The sequence below is a fragment of the Epinephelus lanceolatus genome, chromosome 8 (assembly GCF_041903045.1).
Source record: "Epinephelus lanceolatus isolate andai-2023 chromosome 8, ASM4190304v1, whole genome shotgun sequence".
NCBI lineage: Eukaryota > Metazoa > Chordata > Actinopteri > Perciformes > Serranidae > Epinephelus > Epinephelus lanceolatus.
Window position 1 is genome coordinate 16086482 of NC_135741.1, and position 19995 is coordinate 16106476.

The window sequence follows — 19995 nt, forward strand, 5'->3', positions numbered from 1 at the left end:
TGTATATTTTTAAAAATTGTGAATCTGTTATATGATGTTCGCTAGAAATAAAGGAAAAAAAGCTTTATAGATTTAATTACAGGTGTGAATTTATTCTCCGCATGTGGTAAAAAGTATTATCACTTAAATTATCATTTAGTACAGATGCTTAGCATGAGGTTAAAAAAAAACAACTGCCTTTTTTTCCATTAGTAGAATATTATCAGCATGTCATATTGGGTCAAACAACATTTTTAGCTGAACAAAAGCTGATAGCTCTTGCCAGTTAGCTGCATGATGAACAGGAAACAAAAGGTAAAAAATAATGATCAAGAATTTCCTTTTATGTATTGCGCAAAGGTCTACAAATCAACACCTCCATCGTATCATCATCATATATACATTATCACTGACGATACTCTGTATTGTTTGCTTTGCTCTTAGGATGTCTTTCTTGGTGATGACAGGGCAGGAATAAAGCTTCAGTAATCCACTTGTATATTGTTCATGGCTACCGTGCTGCAGGGTAGCTTTCCCTGTCCTCCTACATCTTCTCTCCCTCTGTGTTGGAGGTGAGAACCGGCCGCTGAATCTCTTCAGTCTCTCCCAAGTTGAACCTCTGCAGCAGCTCCACTGCAAACAAGGGCACCACCTGGCCAACAGGACACACACAGCGTAGTACACCATCAGTGTGATTACAAGGACCTCTAGTGGTGAGTGAGAATACTGCTGACAGGAAGCATTCACAAAGTTGAACACGCCTTTCAACATGTCATAAAGATCACATAGAACTTTGCAAGCTCATGGTTGTTTGGCATTCACAAAATTCACACAGTGGATCAAACCCTTCACACAATGCAACTTTGTCACTTGATAGAAACACTTCAACAAAAGTTCCAAATACAAATGAAGGTATCAGAGAGTGCGACAGGAGAATTTTCGGATAATAAGAATGCACAAAACACAGGTGAATCCTTTTGTGTATGTGCTGCTGAAGAGGAATCTGTGCCTGATGAAGAGGCAATTTGGGTTCAGAGTGCTGAACATTTTTTAATGTAATAATGAAAAAGAAATTCTAAAGGTAGCATTCAACAGTGTTGATAGTCCTTGTGAGGTATAAATGTGAAGGTAACAGCATTTTTTGAACTGAATCCTTGATTTACAGGCAAATATAAAAAAACTGATAATTTTCTAACAAACCAAATTCTACACATATGCATTCAAGGTAAATATACAAGACAAGTTGACGTTAAAAACATTTTTTTAGGCATGTATAATATGTATCAGGCCAGTTAATTATCAGCCAGTAATGGAAAACATCCAAATTATTCCAATAATTAAGTTATATGCGATAAATTGAGACGATATTCAAAGCCGAATTGCTTTGACTTAACAGCTGCAGCATCTATACATTCCCATACAGTTGGTGGCAGTATGCACCTTTAAATCTTGTTTGTGATCCACCAGTTAACATAGAGAAGAAGAAGAAGAAGAGGAAGAAGACTCCGCCTTTGGGGGTCTGATCCCAGACTGCCTGACTTTGCTGGTTCAGCAAACTTTCTGTTGCTGCCGTTACAAAGGTTGGACAAAGTATGTCTGGCAAGTTTTTTGGTGCACTTTACCAAACAAATGGAGCAATTGAAGAGTCAGAACTGTTTTGTTGTGTTAACAATAGTGTTGTCAGTAAGATTAGATCGAAATAGACCGAATCACAGTGTTTACTGCACAATAACTTGGTGGTAGAAAAGTCCCACATCATGTACATAAAATGAAACGACACTGAGCAAACTCAGCCTCAATTGGCTAGTTTTTAGCCACCTAAGAAAAGGCCCACCTAAAAAATCAATGTCAGATAAAGTGTTGGCTGTATTTAAAGTATTTTTACGGCTTTACCTTGGCATCAGGCAGCCCTTTCCAACGGGGAACTTTTGGTAAAGCAGAGCAAATATTGCTCAGCTATTGAGCTGGTAGATTTGGTTTATCAAAGATGACAGCAATAGACCACTGTGTTAATGTTACAGTTATGGCTGAAAATGACAACAGAAATAAACAAGTTTGTCGATTTCACATATCTCTGCAATTCAAAATAATTGGCAGTTGGCTACTTAGAAGTGTTAACGCGACGTCACGATGATTTGGCCTATATTAAATCATACATCTTTGCTCATCTTAGCCTTTCTTTCCCTCAGGTTTGCATAAACTGCATGTTATGAACTTCCTTTTAGAATACAAAAATGTGACATTATCTTATCTTATCTTAGCTTATCTTATCACTGTCAGCCATGAGAGACAGGTAATTATCAGTTGCTTCCCTACAATTTTTGGCTACTTTTCCACCCACCTGCGCCATGATCAGCTTCTTGGTTTTAGGGACGATGGGGTCTGGATACTCCTCTCCGAAGCAGAGCTCAATCTCATAAGAAGGTGTCGGTCCCTTCCCCTGTAAACAGCTCTGGAGCTCTGTACACAAACATTTCATATTGGAATATTCTGATTTGATCATGCAGACATATTGCCTTTTTGAAAAGAGCAAAACAATAAAGTATCCCAAACAATCTGTCTCTCTTTGAATAAATCATAATCTGCTCCTGACAGATGTAAATGACTAACTGGTAGCTTGTTGTTTTTTATTTAGTTTGCATACACTGCCTTACCATTGAGAAATGTGGGTATATCAAGCAGTTTGAAGGTCTTTTCTCGCTCCAGTTTGTTGGGCCGGTCAGTGTGTTGGGCCATGGGACCGCTCCAGTACACCCTGCCCTGGCAGAACCGCTTGATGAACACCCCATCTGGGGCCACCCATAATAGCACACCTCTCTCCAGGTGACAGAGAAGGCGGTTCATTGCTTCGGCCATGCATGACGGCAGCGATACGGAGCCTGGGGAAGGGAAGGAGAGCTGCTGGGCCGTGCAGGTCCCGTAGATCTGCTCGTTTCCCAAGGGGACGCGGCCCTGCAGGATGAAGCACCCTTCTGGGCTGCTGGTGGTCACTTTTATCAACCTCTGGCCGAGGTACAACAACACCACCTGCATACGGAAGTCTGTACACACAAAACGCAGCTTGTGTTCCAGGTCGTACTGTACAGTGCAAAGGCCGGTGACATGTTAATTTGTTGTTTCTTTTCTGTGCATAATCCCATAAGCTTACCTGATATAGTCAGTGTCGGGCTAAGGAAGGTTAGAGGAGTTTTTTTCCCAGTGAGCTCACAGTACATGTGCTCCCTCATCAGATCATCTAAAGCAGAATAGAGACATTTTTCAATCAGCACTTCCTCAGTACCGTCTATTGTGACACCACAGGGGGTTGTTCTTTGTTGCTTTTACATATATGTTCACAAGTAAAATTGCTGCCAACATGTGGGCACAACATGGGGCAGCAGTTGGGTCCTATTTCTACAAACCAAATGTGGTCCATTTATATTTTTTCATTGGAAGTATGTATGCCCATGTCCACCAGTGCTCTTAAAGTGAATATTCCCAAGCCCTGCCCTACACATACAGTACTTAAACTCATGATTAGACCAAGGCCATCTAGCACGGATCCTTATAGAGAAAAAAGGGCCTACTGCCCGTCCCCACAGGCACATGGGAGAAGTTTGTCGATAGGTCACAATATTTCAGGGTATATGTGCGATAACAATATTCTTGACAATATGACAAAATAGAAAAAAAAATAATAATAATTTAAGAACATATAGATTTGCAACAAAATAAGTGATACAGTTTTACAGTTTGCCTTCAAATATTAAGTAAAAACTAAACAAAAATAATCTCTCATTTCTTTAGTTTGAACAACAACAGTAGCTCAGAGTGAGATTCAGATTCTGTATACAATATTAATAGTTCAACAAAATTAAATCTAAACATTAAACAGCTCCCAAATACAAAAAATGTCCTCTGGGATCTATATACATATATATATATATATATATATACAGTACAGGCCAAAAGTTTGGACACACCTTCTCATTCAATGCGTTTTCTTTATTTTCATGACTATTTACATTGTAGATTCTCACTGAAGGCATCAAAACTATGAATGAACACATGTGGAGTTATGTACTTAACAAAAAAAGGTGAAATAACTGAAAACATGTTTTATATTCTAGTTTCTTCAAAATAGCCACCCTTTGCTCTGATTACTGCTTTGCACACTCTTGGCATTCTCTCCATGAGCTTCAAGAGGTAGTCACCTGAAATGGTTTTCCAACAGTCTTGAAGGAGTTCCCAGAGGTGTTTAGCACTTGTTGGCCCCTTTGCCTTCACTCTGCGGTCCAGCTCACCCCAAACCATCTCGACTGGGTTCAGGTCCAGCGACTGTGGAGGCCAGGTCATCTGCCGCAGCACTCCATCACTCTCCTTCTTGGTCAAATAGCCCTTACACAGCCTGGAGGTGTGTTTGGGGTCATTGTCCTGTTGAAAAATAAATGATCGTCCAACTAAACGCAAACCGGATGGGATGGCATGTCGCTGCAGGATGCTGTGGTAGCCATGCTGGTTCAGTGTGCCTTCAATTTTGAATAAATCCCCAACAGTGTCACCAGCAAAACACCCCCACACCATCACACCTCCTCCTCCATGCTTCACAGTGGGAACCAGGCATGTGGAATCCATCCGTTCACCTTTTCTGCGTCTCACAAAGACACGGCGGTTGGAACCAAAGATCTCAAATTTGGACTCATCAGACCAAAGCACAGATTTCCACTGGTCTAATGTCCATTCCTTGTGTTTCTTGGCCCAAACAAATCTCTTCTGCTTGTTGCCTCTCCTTAGCAGTGGTTTCCTAGCAGCTATTTGACCATGAAGGCCTGATTGGCGCAGTCTCCTCTTAACAGTTGTTCTAGAGATGGGTCTGCTGCTAGAACTCTGTGTGGCATTCATCTGGTCTCTGATCTGAGCTGCTGTTAACTTGCGATTTCTGAGGCTGGTGACTCGGATGAACTTATCCTCAGAAGCAGAGGTGACTCTTGGTCTTCCTTTCCTGGGTCGGTCCTCATGTGTGCCAGTTTCGTTGTAGCGCTTGATGGTTTTTGCGACTCCACTTGGGGACACATTTAAAGTTTTTGCAATTTTCCAGACTGACTGACCTTCATTTCTTAAAGTAATGATGGCCACTCGTTTTTCTTTAGTTAGCTGATTGGTTCTTGCCATAATATGAATTTTAACAGTTGTCCAATAGGGCTGTCGGCTGTGTATTAACCTGACTTCTGCACAACACAACTGATGGTCCCAACCCCATTGATAAAGCAAGAAATTCCACTAATTAACCCTGATAAGGCACACCTGTGAAGTGGAAACCATTTCAGGTACAGGTTCAGGTTCAAGTACATAACTCCACATGTGTTCATTCATAGTTTTGATGCCTTCAGTGAGAATCTACAATGTAAATAGTCATGAAAATAAAGAAAACGCATTGAATGAGAAGGTGTGTCCAAACTTTTGGCCTGTACTGTATATATAAATCAACAGGTGATTTCCTTCTTTAAGTAAAAGCCTAAATGATTGAGTTGTTTTTTCCCACCTGGACCTTTATGCTCTGCCATTTCTCCTCTAATCATCACGCTGTAACCTGTGACAGGCTGTTATGATAGCACAACTATCACACATTCACATATGTGTCATTTTTTGTTGAGAGAGGGAGAGGAGAGGAAGAGGTGCTGTGCTGCTGCCAGAGGAGCCGCTGACTGAGTTCCCTCTGAGCGGTAAGTCACTAAAAGAGTCTGAGAAGTCCAGGGCTTCAGTTTAATCGTGAAGGAGATGATATGACACAGCTCTACTCATAAGCAATCAGCTATGAGCCTGATGACGATAAGCCTCTGGGGGCTACAGCCAATATTTCAGGGGAGGCAGTGCATCCAGCAGAATCTGGGGCCAAGAGTCTCTGCAAATTAATGCAGATTAATCATTTTTTAAAAATCTAACAAAAAGCTAAATCTTCGTCAGATCATAGCTGATAGGTTTCTTAGTTGCATTTCAGCCAATACGTTCCACCTCTTTTGACTGGTTGACATGATTGGTCAGGACTACTCAGACTACAGACTACAAGTGGAAACCACAATGCATCCAACGCCCAAAATGTGTTGCCTAAAGATATCTGGTTATAGAGATTATCCCTTTTCCTAACCTTAACCAAGAAATCCCTTTTCTGGCAGAAGCCCCTATAGGCAAACTTCTCCCTACAGCATTCACACAGGAGTTTGTCTTGTTAATGTCTAACTCATAAAAACTCTGAAGCCAGAAGCACAGCAGCCGAGCATTAAACTCCCATAGAAGGCTAGATATAGGTGAGCACTTTGTCTTTGAACCACAAAGGCACCAACAACTAGTCTGCAACCAGGCCATACACCAATCTGTCAGTGACCCAAACCAGCCAAGAATGCAACTAAGCTGAAAGGCTCTCAAATAAAAAAGATGACACCAGGTCCACAGTCATGACAGGAAATCTGTTGTTCCATTCAAAAGCTGTTGAGAGATTTGTGACGTAATTGTGAACTCCATGGTGGCGCAAGAGGCAAAGTCAGAGGATCACCAAAGTTATACTTGTAGCTGACCCTGCTCCATTTAGCAAACCGTATAGGAAACCCCTTACCTGTATGATAAATGTGATGAGGCTCCGTCTGGACTTCTCAAAGCGTAGGCCAAACAACACTATGCCCACATGAATATTTTGACTTGGATAAAAGACTTGAGTTGCTTGAGATCCTCCATAAACATTTTACAGACCAGCACCAGTTTGTGTGTGTAACCCTTACCAGGCAATTGTTTTACTTCTTCTTTATTTGCGTGAAGTGATTCCTTTTGACAATGAGGCTGCAAAAAAACAGAAACCAAAATTAGGCAAACACAGCATAAAGTTTACAGCTATGATTATTTTAAGGATCATATCTATTTTTTTTTTTTTTTTAAATAAAATCAGATCAGTTTGAACTAATTTTTCCCACAACCCAAATGTGTCCCGCATCAACAACACTTGAAGAAATTAAACAAACATTATAGTTGCATTTGAACATTTTTGACTCTTTGGTGACTCACAGTGGTGGCATCACAAAAAGACAAAAGACAAAAAGATTTGACCAGAGACACTGAGAACAAATGGTCTTCCCTTGGCCTTTTCACTGTAGTTGTCCCATTTTTGTTTTTAGTATTGAACATTATACCATCAAAATTTGATTTCCATCCCTGATTTTCACCTGTTTCTAAAACTAAAAAAAAAAAGCTCCAATCAAAAGAAGGAGAAGAAAAGAAATGTGAAACCTATTTGTAAGATCAAAAACTTTAGCTTTATTCAGTTTATTGCTTCTCATCTGTATATTTTGAGTTTACCTGTTTGTCCAGGATACTGGGGCTCTTTGCAGATCGCTTAGTCTGGATGATCACTTGATCTTTTAATTTGGGCAACTCTGAGGAGAGCAACACATGGGAGGGAAATAATTAGAGCACATAAAAGAAGCCATTTAATACAAAAAATATGTCATTCCATGTTTTGTTTGCTTTAATTCAACCCTTTTATTGTCGTGCATTTTTGAGGAGCATAAAGAGAACAACACACTGCTCAACTGCTCAGATATTTAATCAATAAGAACAATATGAAAGGAAGCAGATATGGAAGAAAAGGAGCAGCTGTCTTCACTCTCACCTGCTGGCCTGGCTGACCCATTGTCGTGCTGGATAAGGTAGACTTTATATGGCTCAGTGATGTCCAGCTGGTTGCGTTCAGGGACCTCCTGGAAGTCTGTGCTCTTGTTGAGGGCGCAGCGGAGACGTGTCTTCCACATGGTGGGGTCGGCTTTATCCCTCCCCTCCCTGTACTTGCCCTTGTATACAGCCCAGGCCTGGATTTGAAGATTGAAATATCAGATGCTTATTCATCAAAAAAAACTGATTAAATTAAAAACTGTTTGGGGAGGTTGGAAAATGTAGTTTTATAACTAAGTTTGGGAACAAGGGAGTTAGCACTGTAGCTTGGTCCTATAGCATATTAAGGGCTTTATACAAGGAAGAGGAGCTTACAGATTATCTGTGTGTGATTTTTGTGACAGTTTCAGCAAATATGAAAAAAACAAAGTCATTTTCTATAAAACTTATCTACTAAAATATAAGACTGATATTTTTACTGTAGGCCATATTAAACACCTGTGATCATTGAACAAGCAGAATCAAAATAAAGGCAGAACAGTCTTTTGGCTTGCTTCATTCATTCATTCATTCATTCACTCACTCACTCATTCACTAAAGTTTACCTGCCTCCTAGTGACTGTTAGGAAGCACTGAGAAATCTGCACTTTTAACCCCTACATGCTCAGAACCAGAAAGTGACTCTTACTTTCCAAGTCAAATGAGTAATGACAGTTTCTCTTGACACAGTATTTCCCGCATGGTTAACATTAAAACATGTATTATTCTTGGAGCAGTATCCAACGCTTGCGCAATACATCACTGCAAAGATGAGGTCACTTCTTAATAATAAGAAAGAAGAAATAAAACACTTCTTATTATGAGGATGTGTTTTCCTCTAATCTACGAAGTGACTTAAACGCATCATTCCAGCAGACTTCTCCAATTAAACCACAATATTCAGTTGTATTTTCAGACTTTTGAAAGACATAAGAATCAATATTTTTGGATGCAGGCTCACCTGTTTTAATGGGATACCAAATTAAATTCTGTGAACGAATTGTAAACACTGATGTCTTATTTAAAACCTTTGCAACTTGGAGAATAATCAGGGTTACAAGGACAGACGACAGAGCAGCACAAAGATAGCTGGGCAATTATTGTTGCTTTTGTGTGGGAAATTAAAAATCCTTCTGATTAGAAAGACAATAAACTGGCTAAACTATATTTTGCGTACTAATATGTGATTATAAACCTGTTCCTGAACATGCTACATTGTGCCATATTCATTATTTACTTGTTGTAGATCTTTAATAAATAAAGATAGGCTACAGCCAAAAAGTGGGATGTTGGGTTTATCCAGCTGCCTTTACAACACTCGAGTGGAGTTCCTGGATTCATTTCATTCTCATTACAAATTCAAAAGTATACTTTACCATGACGTCCACATTATGCTGTATGTTACATGTATATGAAACAGTGTCGACCTTGAAGAGAGCTGCGTCCTCCGTCTGCTTGTAGTCCTTCTTGGCTGCGTGCTTCCACGGGATCCTGAACATAGTCTTCTCCTCATCCTCCCAGCACAGTCCTTCATATTTGCCACTCTCTATCTGAGCTATCAGCCACTCTTTCATATGCATCTTGGCTTCCATCTTCAGCACAGACCGATGTCTCTCTTACAGGAACAAAACCCTCACTTTCAAATGTCAGCCATGCATGTGCACAGTGGCTCGAGCACTATGTAATCACACCTACCTGATGAGCGAGAAAATAAATCTGTATATTATTCTGACGCAGGTGACGCTCTTAGGCTGAGTTGAATTATTATGTTGAAGCCATATAAAATAATGCAGTTTATATATATATAAAAAGAAAGTTGTACAGAAACGGACGCCAAAGTTAAATGCAGAAGTCGTAACTAAGATTATGTGCGCTCTTGGAAGTGAAAGCGAAAGTTTTGAGCTCATTTGATACTTTCGGTTTCCTCCTGTGTGCTGAGCTGCTGCGAAAGTTTAATCATTTCCAAGTAAGGTGTGTGTGTGTGTGTGTGTGAGGGGGGGGGGGGGGGGTCATAAACGAGCAGGTCACTGGATCAATTACAGATTGTCTGTGAGTGATAAGGACATGTGGATACTCGAGTAACCTGCAAAAGTCATGTTTTGTCAGAAGGCGAATCTTCACCTCTTATCATGACCCAGCCTCCTAAATAAACATTGCTCACAGTATATGAAAATACTAAATCATCAAAAGCAAACAAAAGGAATGACAGCCAACTTTTATAGTCCTGTAATTGCTAAAAAAATAATATACAATATATATATATATACATATATATATTTTTTTTTAATGGAAAATTCTCTTTTCATTCCCCTCATAGGAGTCAGTGAGCATGTGGGCAACAGGACAGCACCAGTAAACATTAATCACATTGACCACACACACACACACACACACACACACACGCAGCTATACTATCATACCGAAACGTTCTTGTGAAAATGAAAGTATGTGGGTGTAAGGTGTTTTTTTTTTTTTTCATCCATCATGAACTCCTCCTCCTCCTCCTCTCTGCTGCTGACTGAACATGTCTTCACTTCTTTAGATCAGGTACTGATACCGAGCAGGCATACAGTACAAGTCCAAAGCTCATATTACTGTTAAAAAAAAGGGACTCATACTGTAGCGTGTGGACAGACACGGTGTGTAGTTGTCCAGCAGAGGGCAGTGTAAACCTGTGTTGCTGCCTATACACACACACACACACACACTGGTCTGGTTTGTTCCTCACAGTTTTTTGAATGCATAAACACCAACACTGAGTCTCTGAAGCCATTAAAGGGATAGTTCGTTTTTTTGAAGTGATTTTTTTTATGGGGTGCTTATCCATAGTCAGTGTATTACATACAGTCGATTTATGTTGGCACGCCGGAGTACCGCCCAGGAAGCTGAGAAATGTACAGCTGTGGTGGGGTCAGTGAAAAAAAAACAACAACCCAATAACATATTAAGTGTATGCTATATTTAGAATATTTTTATTGCTTTACCTTGCAATCAGACAACCCGCTCCAGCTCCAGTTCTCCGTCCATGCCGCCAGACTCGATTGAAAAAAACTGTAATTTTAGCTCACTGAACACAGGAGCTTCTTGTTTTTTTTGCTGCTTTGATCGGTTAGTTAGTTTGTGTTATTGTGTGACTTTGGTGAATCTGAACTAACTGTATTAAACACCAAAGTCACACAATAACACAAATGAAATAGTTTGAAGCAGAAGTAGACCAGCAGCTCCTGCGTTCAGCGATGTTAAATTACTGTTTTTCTCAATGGAGTCTGGCTTTGAAGAGAGCGATGTACCGGCCTCATTTTCCTGTTGGAAATCACTGTCTGAAAGTGAGGAAATTACTGTATGTAATATACTGTCTATGGATACGTACCCCAAACAACCGCATTTCAAAATGTCTGAACTTTCCTTTTAACACTTGTGGCCAATGCATTAACCAAGGGTGCCAAAGTGAATGCACATTCTCTGCTTCACACTCAGTTTGTAATCCTACAACACACTTTCTGTAAGAGTGTAAAATTAATTCACTGCTTTACACTCTGTTTGCAATTTAGTGACACACTCAGCAAAACTGTGAACAGCCTTTCCACAGTGACACATGTAAAAAAAGACTAATAGTGAGTTCAGTTACAAATCAGAGCTCGAGCACTATAAATAGGCCACAGGGGAAACATTTGGTTTGGACATGAGTGGAGGCCAATATTGGAAAGAGACATGTGGATTAAGTCAGGCCCCTTCACTGTGACATCTCTCCACTTGGTGCATGTATAGGTCCTGTTTGTGCTTGTGTGTGTATTTCGGGCCTGTGTGTGTATGTGACAACAGAGTGAAAAAATTGAACTTCCCCTTGGGGATTAATAAAGTATATCTTCTTCTTCTAAACGGGGTGTAAATATAGACAGTGCAGGCAGTGCAGTTGCAGTGGGGCCTGTGGGGTGGAGGGGCCTGATGGCCACCTGGAAATACACCCGCGTTCAAAGAAGAACATGTTAAATCAAAAATGGTGTGATTTTCTGTATTTGCCCTCAAAAAGGCAAATCCATCTCCAGCATAGTTTTCTGTTTTTGTAAAATAGTATCAGTCTATTCATTCTACATAAACTATAAAAAAACTATAACTTCACTATAAAAAATATCTACTTAAACTCATAATTTCCTAATTTCCTTTGCAGTTATTGTCATGTACAGATATGAAATGATGATTGCTGGGTTATATGTATGTTGTATATCAAGTCTCTGTTTAATCATGTAAAGAGACAATATGATTAACAGCAGCTAGTTTATGTGCAAAATCTCTCATGACTAACAAGCTGGACAAATGTGCAACCAGATAAAGCATAGAAGCCACAGTAAGACACATTGTTGGTAAAATATACATACGCTTAAAGCTCTGTGCACATGTGTGTGTTCATAACTAGTAACTAGGGCAAACTAGAGCCCATCATAACAACCTTACGCCACTGCCCTGCACACAAAGAAGCAAAATGTCTCAAGTGTTTTACATTTATATTATTATGTGTAGCTGGTGCTTCGTCCATCATCCATCCATCCATTTTCATCCGCTTATCCGGGGCCAGGTCGCGGGGGCAGCAGGCCAAGCAAAGCACCCCAGACGTCCCTCTCCCCGGCAACACTTTCCAGCTCCTCCTGGGGGACCTCAAGGTGTTCCCAGGCCAGACGAGTTATGTAATCCCTCCAGCTTGTTCTGAGTCTGCCCCCGGGCCTCCTACCAGTGAGACGTGCCCGGGACACCTCCAGCGGGAGGCAACCAGGAGGCATCCTGATCAGATGCCCGAACCACCTCAACTGACCCCTTTCGATGCAAAGGAGCAGCAGCTCTACTCCGAGCTCCCTCTGGATGCCCGAGCTCCTCACCCTATCTCTAAGGCTGAGCCCAGACACCCCATGGAGGAAACTCATTTCCACCTTTTGTATCGGCGATCTCATTCTTTCGGTCACTACCCAGAGCTCATGACCATAGGTGAGGGTTGGGACGTAGATGGACCAGTAAATCGAAAGCTTCGCCTTCCAGCTCAGCTCCCTCTTCACCACGACAGACCGGTGCAGTGCCCGCATCACTGCAGAAGCCGTACTGACCCGCCGATCCATCTCACGCTCCATTCTACCCTCACTCATTAACAAGATGGTGCTTTGTCTGTTTATTAAAATGATGGTTTCTATTTACTGCACTGATGCAAAGTTTCGGGCAGCACGGTGGCGCAGTGGTTAGCATTGTCGCCTCACAGCAAGAGGGTTCCTGGTTCGAACTTGGGGTTGGGGAGCCCTTCTGTGTGGAGTTTGCATGTTCACCTTGTGTCAGCGTGGGTTTTCTCTGGGTACTCCAGCTTCCTCCCACAGTCCAAAGACATGCAGGTTAATTGGTGTGGGTTAGGGTTAGGGTGTGAATGTGAGTGTGAATGGTTGTCTGTCTATGTGTCAGCCCTGTGAAAGTCTGGCGACCTGTCCAGGGTGTACCCTGCCTCTCACCCAGTGTCAGCTGGGATAGGCCCCAGTCCCCCTGTGACCCCCAAGAGGATAAGTGATTATAGAAAATGAATGAATGAAAATTTTTGCAACAGATGTTAATGTTTTGCTGGTTGGTTTAAGGTTTCGTGTTGAGTGTGTAGTTTTGCAGCCTGGGCCTGTACTTTCAAAGATGGTGTCTGAGCAATCAGAAAAACTATAATCAACCAAAACACTGTGTGGGCTACTAGAGGCAGAGTATGTTGACATAAATTACATAAACATGCTGTATGGAGGCGGATACAAAAACATCTATTTGTTATTAAAATCCAGGGCTCATCTTGTATTAGAGGACCCGATAATTCAATAACAATGTCAACAATTCAGCATGACAAGATAAATGGATACTTAGCACAGGACTGTTGGATTTGATGTACTGAGCCTTTGCTAAAGGAGTGTTTGCAAAATTGAAATCCTCTTATGTCCACAGCAAACATAATAGAACTGTGACTAGCTTCACAGTAGACAGGAAACACAGAGCCCCTGCTTTACATTCAAATGCATGTGCAAACATCCACCCACCCAAAGACAGAAAAAAAACCCACATCCACCTCACAGGCACAAACCACACACAAAACACGCACAAACACAGTATCTAAACATAAACCTGAGGAAACAGAAAAGTTTTCAGTTTGCTTTTGAACGTGGAAACACTCCTCAGACAGATCTCGGGTCAGCAGGTAGAGGATGTTGCTACAATCAAAGCAAATATTTGTGCGGGGGAGCGTGTTCAGAAAGTGCAACACCAGCATGTCGGAGTAATTCTGCTACCCATCCAGATTAAACAACACACCTCGAGGTGGTTTTGTTGCTTTTCTCCCAGTTTATTGTTGTACCAGTTCAGCAGTAAAACATGGTTGAGACATCGGAGCACACCGTAGAACATCTTAGCCAGCTCTCAATAAATAGACCTTTTAAATATGACAGATTGTATTACAGCAGAGGAATATAAACCCGAAAACGTCTCGCACACAGAACAAGATGCTCCGTACAAAGCTCCCTCTCTGACAGTTCAGCTGATTGCTGCTATAAAAATGTGCGTCATATATGGAACAGCTTCGACTGATGAAATATGGAGACATTTCCACAGGTCCAAGTTGTCATAAATTGCCTCCCGCCGTCAGCGTGTAGCGTACACGTGAGGCAGGGAGAGGCGCATCGAGTTTCAGCTCGACGCTAGTGTCAAAGTTGCTTTCTGTCGACTTTGTTTTCGTTCCCTCAGAGTTTGTGTGTTTGTTATCGTGTGAAAGAAAAACAGGCAGCATTACATACAGGAGAAAACACAAGTGACATTCTAGGAAATAAATACACTTCTTGCTTTGAAAAAAACAACAACAACAAATATTTACACAGTATTGTACATGGAAGAAATTCAGAACATCCATCCGGGTCTCTCAGTCATAAAAATATATTTATATATATAATAAAATCTACAGTAAAAGAATCAACTACAATAACAATTATTGAAATAAACAAAAGATTGTTGACTGTGAATGAATATACAGTACAATCACTGCTTTTAATGTCTCGTATACACAGTAGGAAGCACAAACGTGAGTGTGTGTGTGTGTGTGTGTGTGTGTGTGTGTTTGTTTGTGCGTGTGTGTGTGTGCATGTGTGGTGAGGAGTCTGAAACTGATTGAAAGTCCTGCTCAGCCACAAAACATCGTGTTTACTTCAGGACAGCCTTTGAAATGTAACGAGAAAATCATTTGCACAGGTTTCATATGTTTCAAATGGCGCCTGACAGCAAGAAGAAGCCCTTTCTACTTGTGTGTGTGTGCATATGTGTGTGTGTCTATGTTAAGATGCTGATAACCTAGTGGCAGCCACAAGCTCTGACCACCATGTTGCGGTATTTCTTGAGGATGACATTGGAGCTGTCATCGAAGTAGAGCACTGAGATGGCGTGGAGCTGTGTGGGGGCACAACACGGCTTAGGGACCGTCTCCGGGTTAATAAAATGAACCTGGGAAGAGAAGAGGGAGTTCAAATGTTAAATTAATCATTACATCACGAATGAAGTTGACAAAAGGTAAAAAGGATGTATCACACACAGCCCACGGTGCCCCACACGTTTTCCCAATGAATTTTCAAAACTCTTCCACAACTCTTTCAGAATATTTCACCCAGTTTCCATGACTTTATTTAAAGGTCCAGTGTGTCGGATTTAGGGGATCTATTGGCAGAAATTGAATTTTATGTTTATATTTATATGGAATTATAATTTAATAACCAGGTCTGTTTGTTTTGGAGAGGAAGAGACCTCTGTGGATAATCTGGCTTCTGGTTAAAACCTCCTGAACAATGAAAACTGAAGGCAACCCAACAGGGAGAAATTCCAGCTGGTTGCAATCTGCATCCTCACCACTAGATGCTGCTAAATCCCCCTAAATCTTAAACACTGGACCTTTAAGTAGTTTAAAATGGGTGGGCCTAAATAGCGGTTCAACCATATCTTATTACACACTCTTCTCTGGCAATTCCAGATAAGCAAACTGCTCATGCTGCTGACTGTATTTGTCTGTCAGACATTTATGCCAACAACTAGCTGCGTAAGCCAAAGATCATATAAATGGTAATTCAGCAGCTTGGGTTACACTTTTAACAAGCTGACAGGCATTTATTTTATGTTAAGCAAACTTCTGATTTATGGACATGTCTGGTACTTGTTTTGCGACCTTGTCTGAACCTAAGTGTTCATGATACCTTACTAGATTAAGGGGGTGATCACACAGAAATGAGACGCTAGAGATGCGGACGCTTCAAAGACGCTTGAAATGCTGGAAGCGCTTATTCAATGCATGCTAGCTATTGGCGTCTGATGCTCAAAAAGTTGAAGATATTTTAACTTTTCAGCGTCTATGCGCATCTAAAAACGCATGTCTAAAAAGAAGCGTCTACAAAAACCCGTGTCTAAAAAGACACCGGAAAACTGTCCATCTAAAGACGCTTGAATGCCGGTCAGATGCGCCGTATCATAGGAAAACAATGGTTTTACTGGCGTCACGTTTCTAGCGTTTCATCTCAGTGTGATCGCTCCCTAAGGCTGATCGCTTGCCCTGTCCAAGTGAATCAATGACCCAACACAGTGGGCAGATTATTAATGTCTAGAACACGATACCTGGTGATTCAATTACATATGTATATTTGATATGTATATATGCTCAGATCCCCAGGTATCACGAGGCTAAGTGTAAATATCCAAACTGGTAAAAGCAAGTTTGATCTACAGGCTGAGATTTAGTTGGAGACAGTCTGATGATGCTGTGCTGTATGACTGTACTGCAGAAGCCTTAGCCATACATTACTTGTAACTGTCAGCAGGATCATTTTGTGATTCACCACACTGACAGTAAATATTCACACATCTTATGGGCTTCAAATTTCAGTGTGAAAGTCGTGGTTAACTCGCCACTGTCATGATCCTGGGTTTCTGTTTATATTCTGTTATCTTGTGGACTTTGTTTGTGTTCCTTGTTTCATGTTCTTCATTCATGTTTTATCTGTTTCCTGTTTTATTTCGGATATTCTCTCCTTTGGTGTCTTGTCTGGTTTTACTTACTGTCTTTGTGTGTTTTCCCGCCTATTTCTATCACACCTGTCTTCCTTCAGTCTCGTTAGTCCTTCCCTGTTCCCAGAGTCTTCCCTTCACACCTGTTCTGTATAAGCCTTGTTTGCTCCACACTAGTGTTCCCTATCACACCCTTGTTGTCAGCCAATCCCCATTGCCCTCCTTTTGCCTGTGTCCACCTACTCCAGCTGCGTCTTCTTCTTATGATTAGTCTTCTGTTTATATATATGTACCTGTGTGTTTCCCTTTGTTCCTTGTCAGTTTGTGTGTGTTCATCCCTGTGTTCTTTGTGTCATTCCTTGTTCTGTTTCCTGCCTGATGTTCAACGAATTATCCTGGTTGATTTTCAGTTTAGTTTTGGTTCTTCTTTCTTTTGGATTTTCAGTTACCTGCCAGTTTTGGATGTTTTTCTATCAGCTCTATTAAAGGTTGTTTTTTGGTAACCTTCAACCTGCCTGCTGCTCTGCATTTGGGTCCATCCTGAGCTAATGTACGACAGCTACATAACAGCTTTTCGGCATTTTCTTGTTTCTCTCCTGATGTGATAGCAGTTTTCCCCCAACAGGGGGCGCGGCTGCAATGCCACCATGACGCAAAGCTGGTCTGGCCCATGTGTAACATGTGACACTGGTGACATTTCAACCGTCACACGCTATATTTTAAATTAGAAATACTTGTATTGATTTTGCTTAATGTTAGACGTGTTTTAAGATTTTTATAAACACATTATACAACATATATTCAAAACTTTTCCCAAACATCTGTAAACCCAAACCATTTCCAGACCTAGTTAACAGTTTTTCTGACATTTTTTCCAGGAATTTCATGACCGTAGGAACCCTGAGGGTCATACACTGAATCAAAGTAGTGGGGACACAAAGCATGTGTAAAGCCTTATCCTGTGTCACATCACTGATGACAGTTTACTCTAAAGTACAATCTGCAGCTGCTTTGTACCATTAAATACAGTAGTTCCAACAGCGGCTGCATTGTCTTGACAGATGATGAGATGATTAGACTCTTAACATGACTGCTGGGTTTTTTGTTCCCTGCTTTCATGGTTACTCACAAGGGTTTGCACAATGGCATGGTTTGTGGCGTTCATGTAGGAGTTCAGCGGGAAGGCACACTCTCCCTCACAATAGTACGCCGCATATCCTTCTGGAGCGATGATCCAGTCCTGAGAATGGGGAGGGAGACGGAGAGAGATTTAGGGTTGGTGAATTGTGGAAAGGGTATGATGTGCTGGAAACAGAAATACAGGGTGTAAAAGTACCTTGAGTATGCCTCAGTATCAGTTACACTCAAGGTGTGTCTGGAATTTGAGACTGGATCTGGCCCACAGATACAGACACAGTTTTGCCAGTGCATGCATGGGGCCAACTTAGGCTAAACATTAGCTCCAGTTAGCAGCCAGATTTGAGCCAATGGTCGCACATAAGGTTTTAGAAGTGAGGGGGACACATTGAAGCTCTTCTAGGGGTTTATAAAGTTGACACTGTTGGCCCTGCCCCTCAGACAAAATATCTCCTGCACCCTCCTAACACCCTTAGTCATCACACTTAGAGGTATGACGAAGTAAGCTGGGCATACACTGTGGCATTTTAGAAATGTTGTTGCAAAACCTCACAATTTATGTGCTCAATAGACAATGAAACAGCCTCTCAGCCACTGCACACTGTTCTGGCTATTGACAATTGTCAATAAAGATTAGTTTCAAAGCTCAGAGGCAGGTAGAAGTTTGTTTGCTTGCAGAAGTCTGTAACATTACACCAGTGTGACTCACACAGATGTTAAACCGGTTAAGACTGTACAGTGTATGCCTAAATAACAAAAAGAAAATCTCAAAGAATCCCGCAAAATGACTATTCGTATATCGATTACCAACCGCTTTACCTAAATTTGTTAAAGAAAATCTGAAAAACGCAAACAATTAAGTAGCACAAGAGGGCAGCGTGGAGGATATTAATTGAATAGGTGTGGCAACTCAGGCCCCTGGCATGCAGGTAGAGAGAGAGAGAGAGAGAGAGAGAGAGAGAGGGAGAGGGGGGCGGGGGCCTGAGAGCCAGGGAAATGTTTGACGCATCAATGCTTAGATGACTGCAGAGACGCTACTGGTATGCTTTGGATTGGTAATAATTAATTTGATCTGCACAAGTAAAACATATGTTTGTGAGATGTGATGCTTATTAGGGAAAGTGAGCAATCCATTAGTAGTTTCACTTATTCATTCAGTGCGGGTTATTTTTTGGGTTTGTGTGATGGCGTCTCATCAGGTTAAAAATATGTGTTCACCTTATTTAGCCTAACATTTCATGTGTTTGTGGTTTATGTCTGAGTTGTGTGTGGTGGCTGAAGAGTTTAGTTTGTTAATTCTGTTGATGGATTACATTTGATTAGCTTGATAGCAGAATCTATAATTCAGTGGTGTATATATCATTTAAAGGTTTAAGTTGACATGATCCAATTATGAGTTTGTTTTTGTGAACACATGATGTCTGATTATGATTAATATATGTTTTTTTCAAATATGTTTATTGAGTTAACTAAAGTGATGAACATAAGAGATTTCAGTTAACTGATTCTACTGATTGAATTGACTGATTTAATCAACATGATTTTAAGGTGTTTTCTTTAAGGTTATCAACATATTATTGACTGTTTCATGTGTGTGGAAACCAACTGCTTCATTAAGAAAAGGAAAAATGAATGGAGTTGTTCAGTGCCCTGTGTCGGTCGAGTTTAGGCAGACATTGAGGCTGAAAACCAAAATAACTCGACAGTGCTAAAAAAAATTATGATTTGAAACATGTCACTACAAACAGTCTCATGTATGGCAGAGTGGCGCACGTGCGTTGTAACTCTGCTCAGGTGGAGCTCATACGCAGGTGAATGCTCATGCTTTGAAATTGTTTTGCGTTTGGTAAATGTGGACCCCTATGACTTTAATTCATGAAGAACGTTGACTGTTTTTGGATCCTGGAGGCATGCAAAAAAAACCCAACAACAACACCGTGGGTAATTGATACACGATGAATCATTTTGCAGGTGAACTGTCCCTTTAAGCTCATTGCTCTGAGCGTATGGTTACAAATGAAACTGCCTCAAAGTGAGAGAGTAAAAGGACACAGTTCAGAGAGATTTTAGTGAGAGCATCAGGCTGACACTGTAAGAGTGTGATGGACTTGTCCCCTGTGGAAATCATACCCTTGGGCTAAAGTATTATGTGAGCTGAATCTAGTGTGTCAT

At 41.0% G+C, this 19995-nt stretch overlaps 2 protein-coding genes across 3 annotated transcripts in view; both read right to left on the reverse strand.

Moving 5' to 3' along the window:
• Window positions 1–63: 63 nt before the first annotated feature.
• irf10 (interferon regulatory factor 10) lies at window positions 64–9541 on the reverse strand. Of its 2 annotated transcripts, none has more exons than XM_033629794.2 (8): window positions 9081–9541; window positions 7616–7811; window positions 7303–7379; window positions 6732–6789; window positions 3128–3214; window positions 2634–3020; window positions 2321–2439; window positions 64–631 (listed from the first exon to the last, which is right to left on the reverse strand). In XM_033629794.2, exons 1-8 carry the CDS (start codon window positions 9243–9245, stop codon window positions 524–526), a joined length of 1197 nt encoding a protein of 398 aa, XP_033485685.2. In that variant the 5' UTR covers window positions 9246–9541; the 3' UTR covers window positions 64–523. The 2 variants fall into 2 exon arrangements, with proteins under 2 accessions (XP_033485685.2, XP_078026033.1); XM_078169907.1 differs by having other exon boundaries at window positions 9030–9541.
• Window positions 9542–13975: 4434 nt separating this feature from the next.
• bmp7b (bone morphogenetic protein 7b) overlaps window positions 13976–19995 on the reverse strand; it is a 34970-nt gene continuing 28950 nt past the window's right edge. Inside the window, exons 6-7 of the mRNA XM_078169908.1 lie at window positions 17816–17926; window positions 13976–15141 (exon numbers count right to left, since the gene is read on the reverse strand). Of these exons, the coding sequence (XP_078026034.1) occupies window positions 14992–15141; window positions 17816–17926 (261 nt within the window). The 3' untranslated portion in view covers window positions 13976–14991. The remainder of the gene's footprint in view (window positions 15142–17815; window positions 17927–19995) is intronic.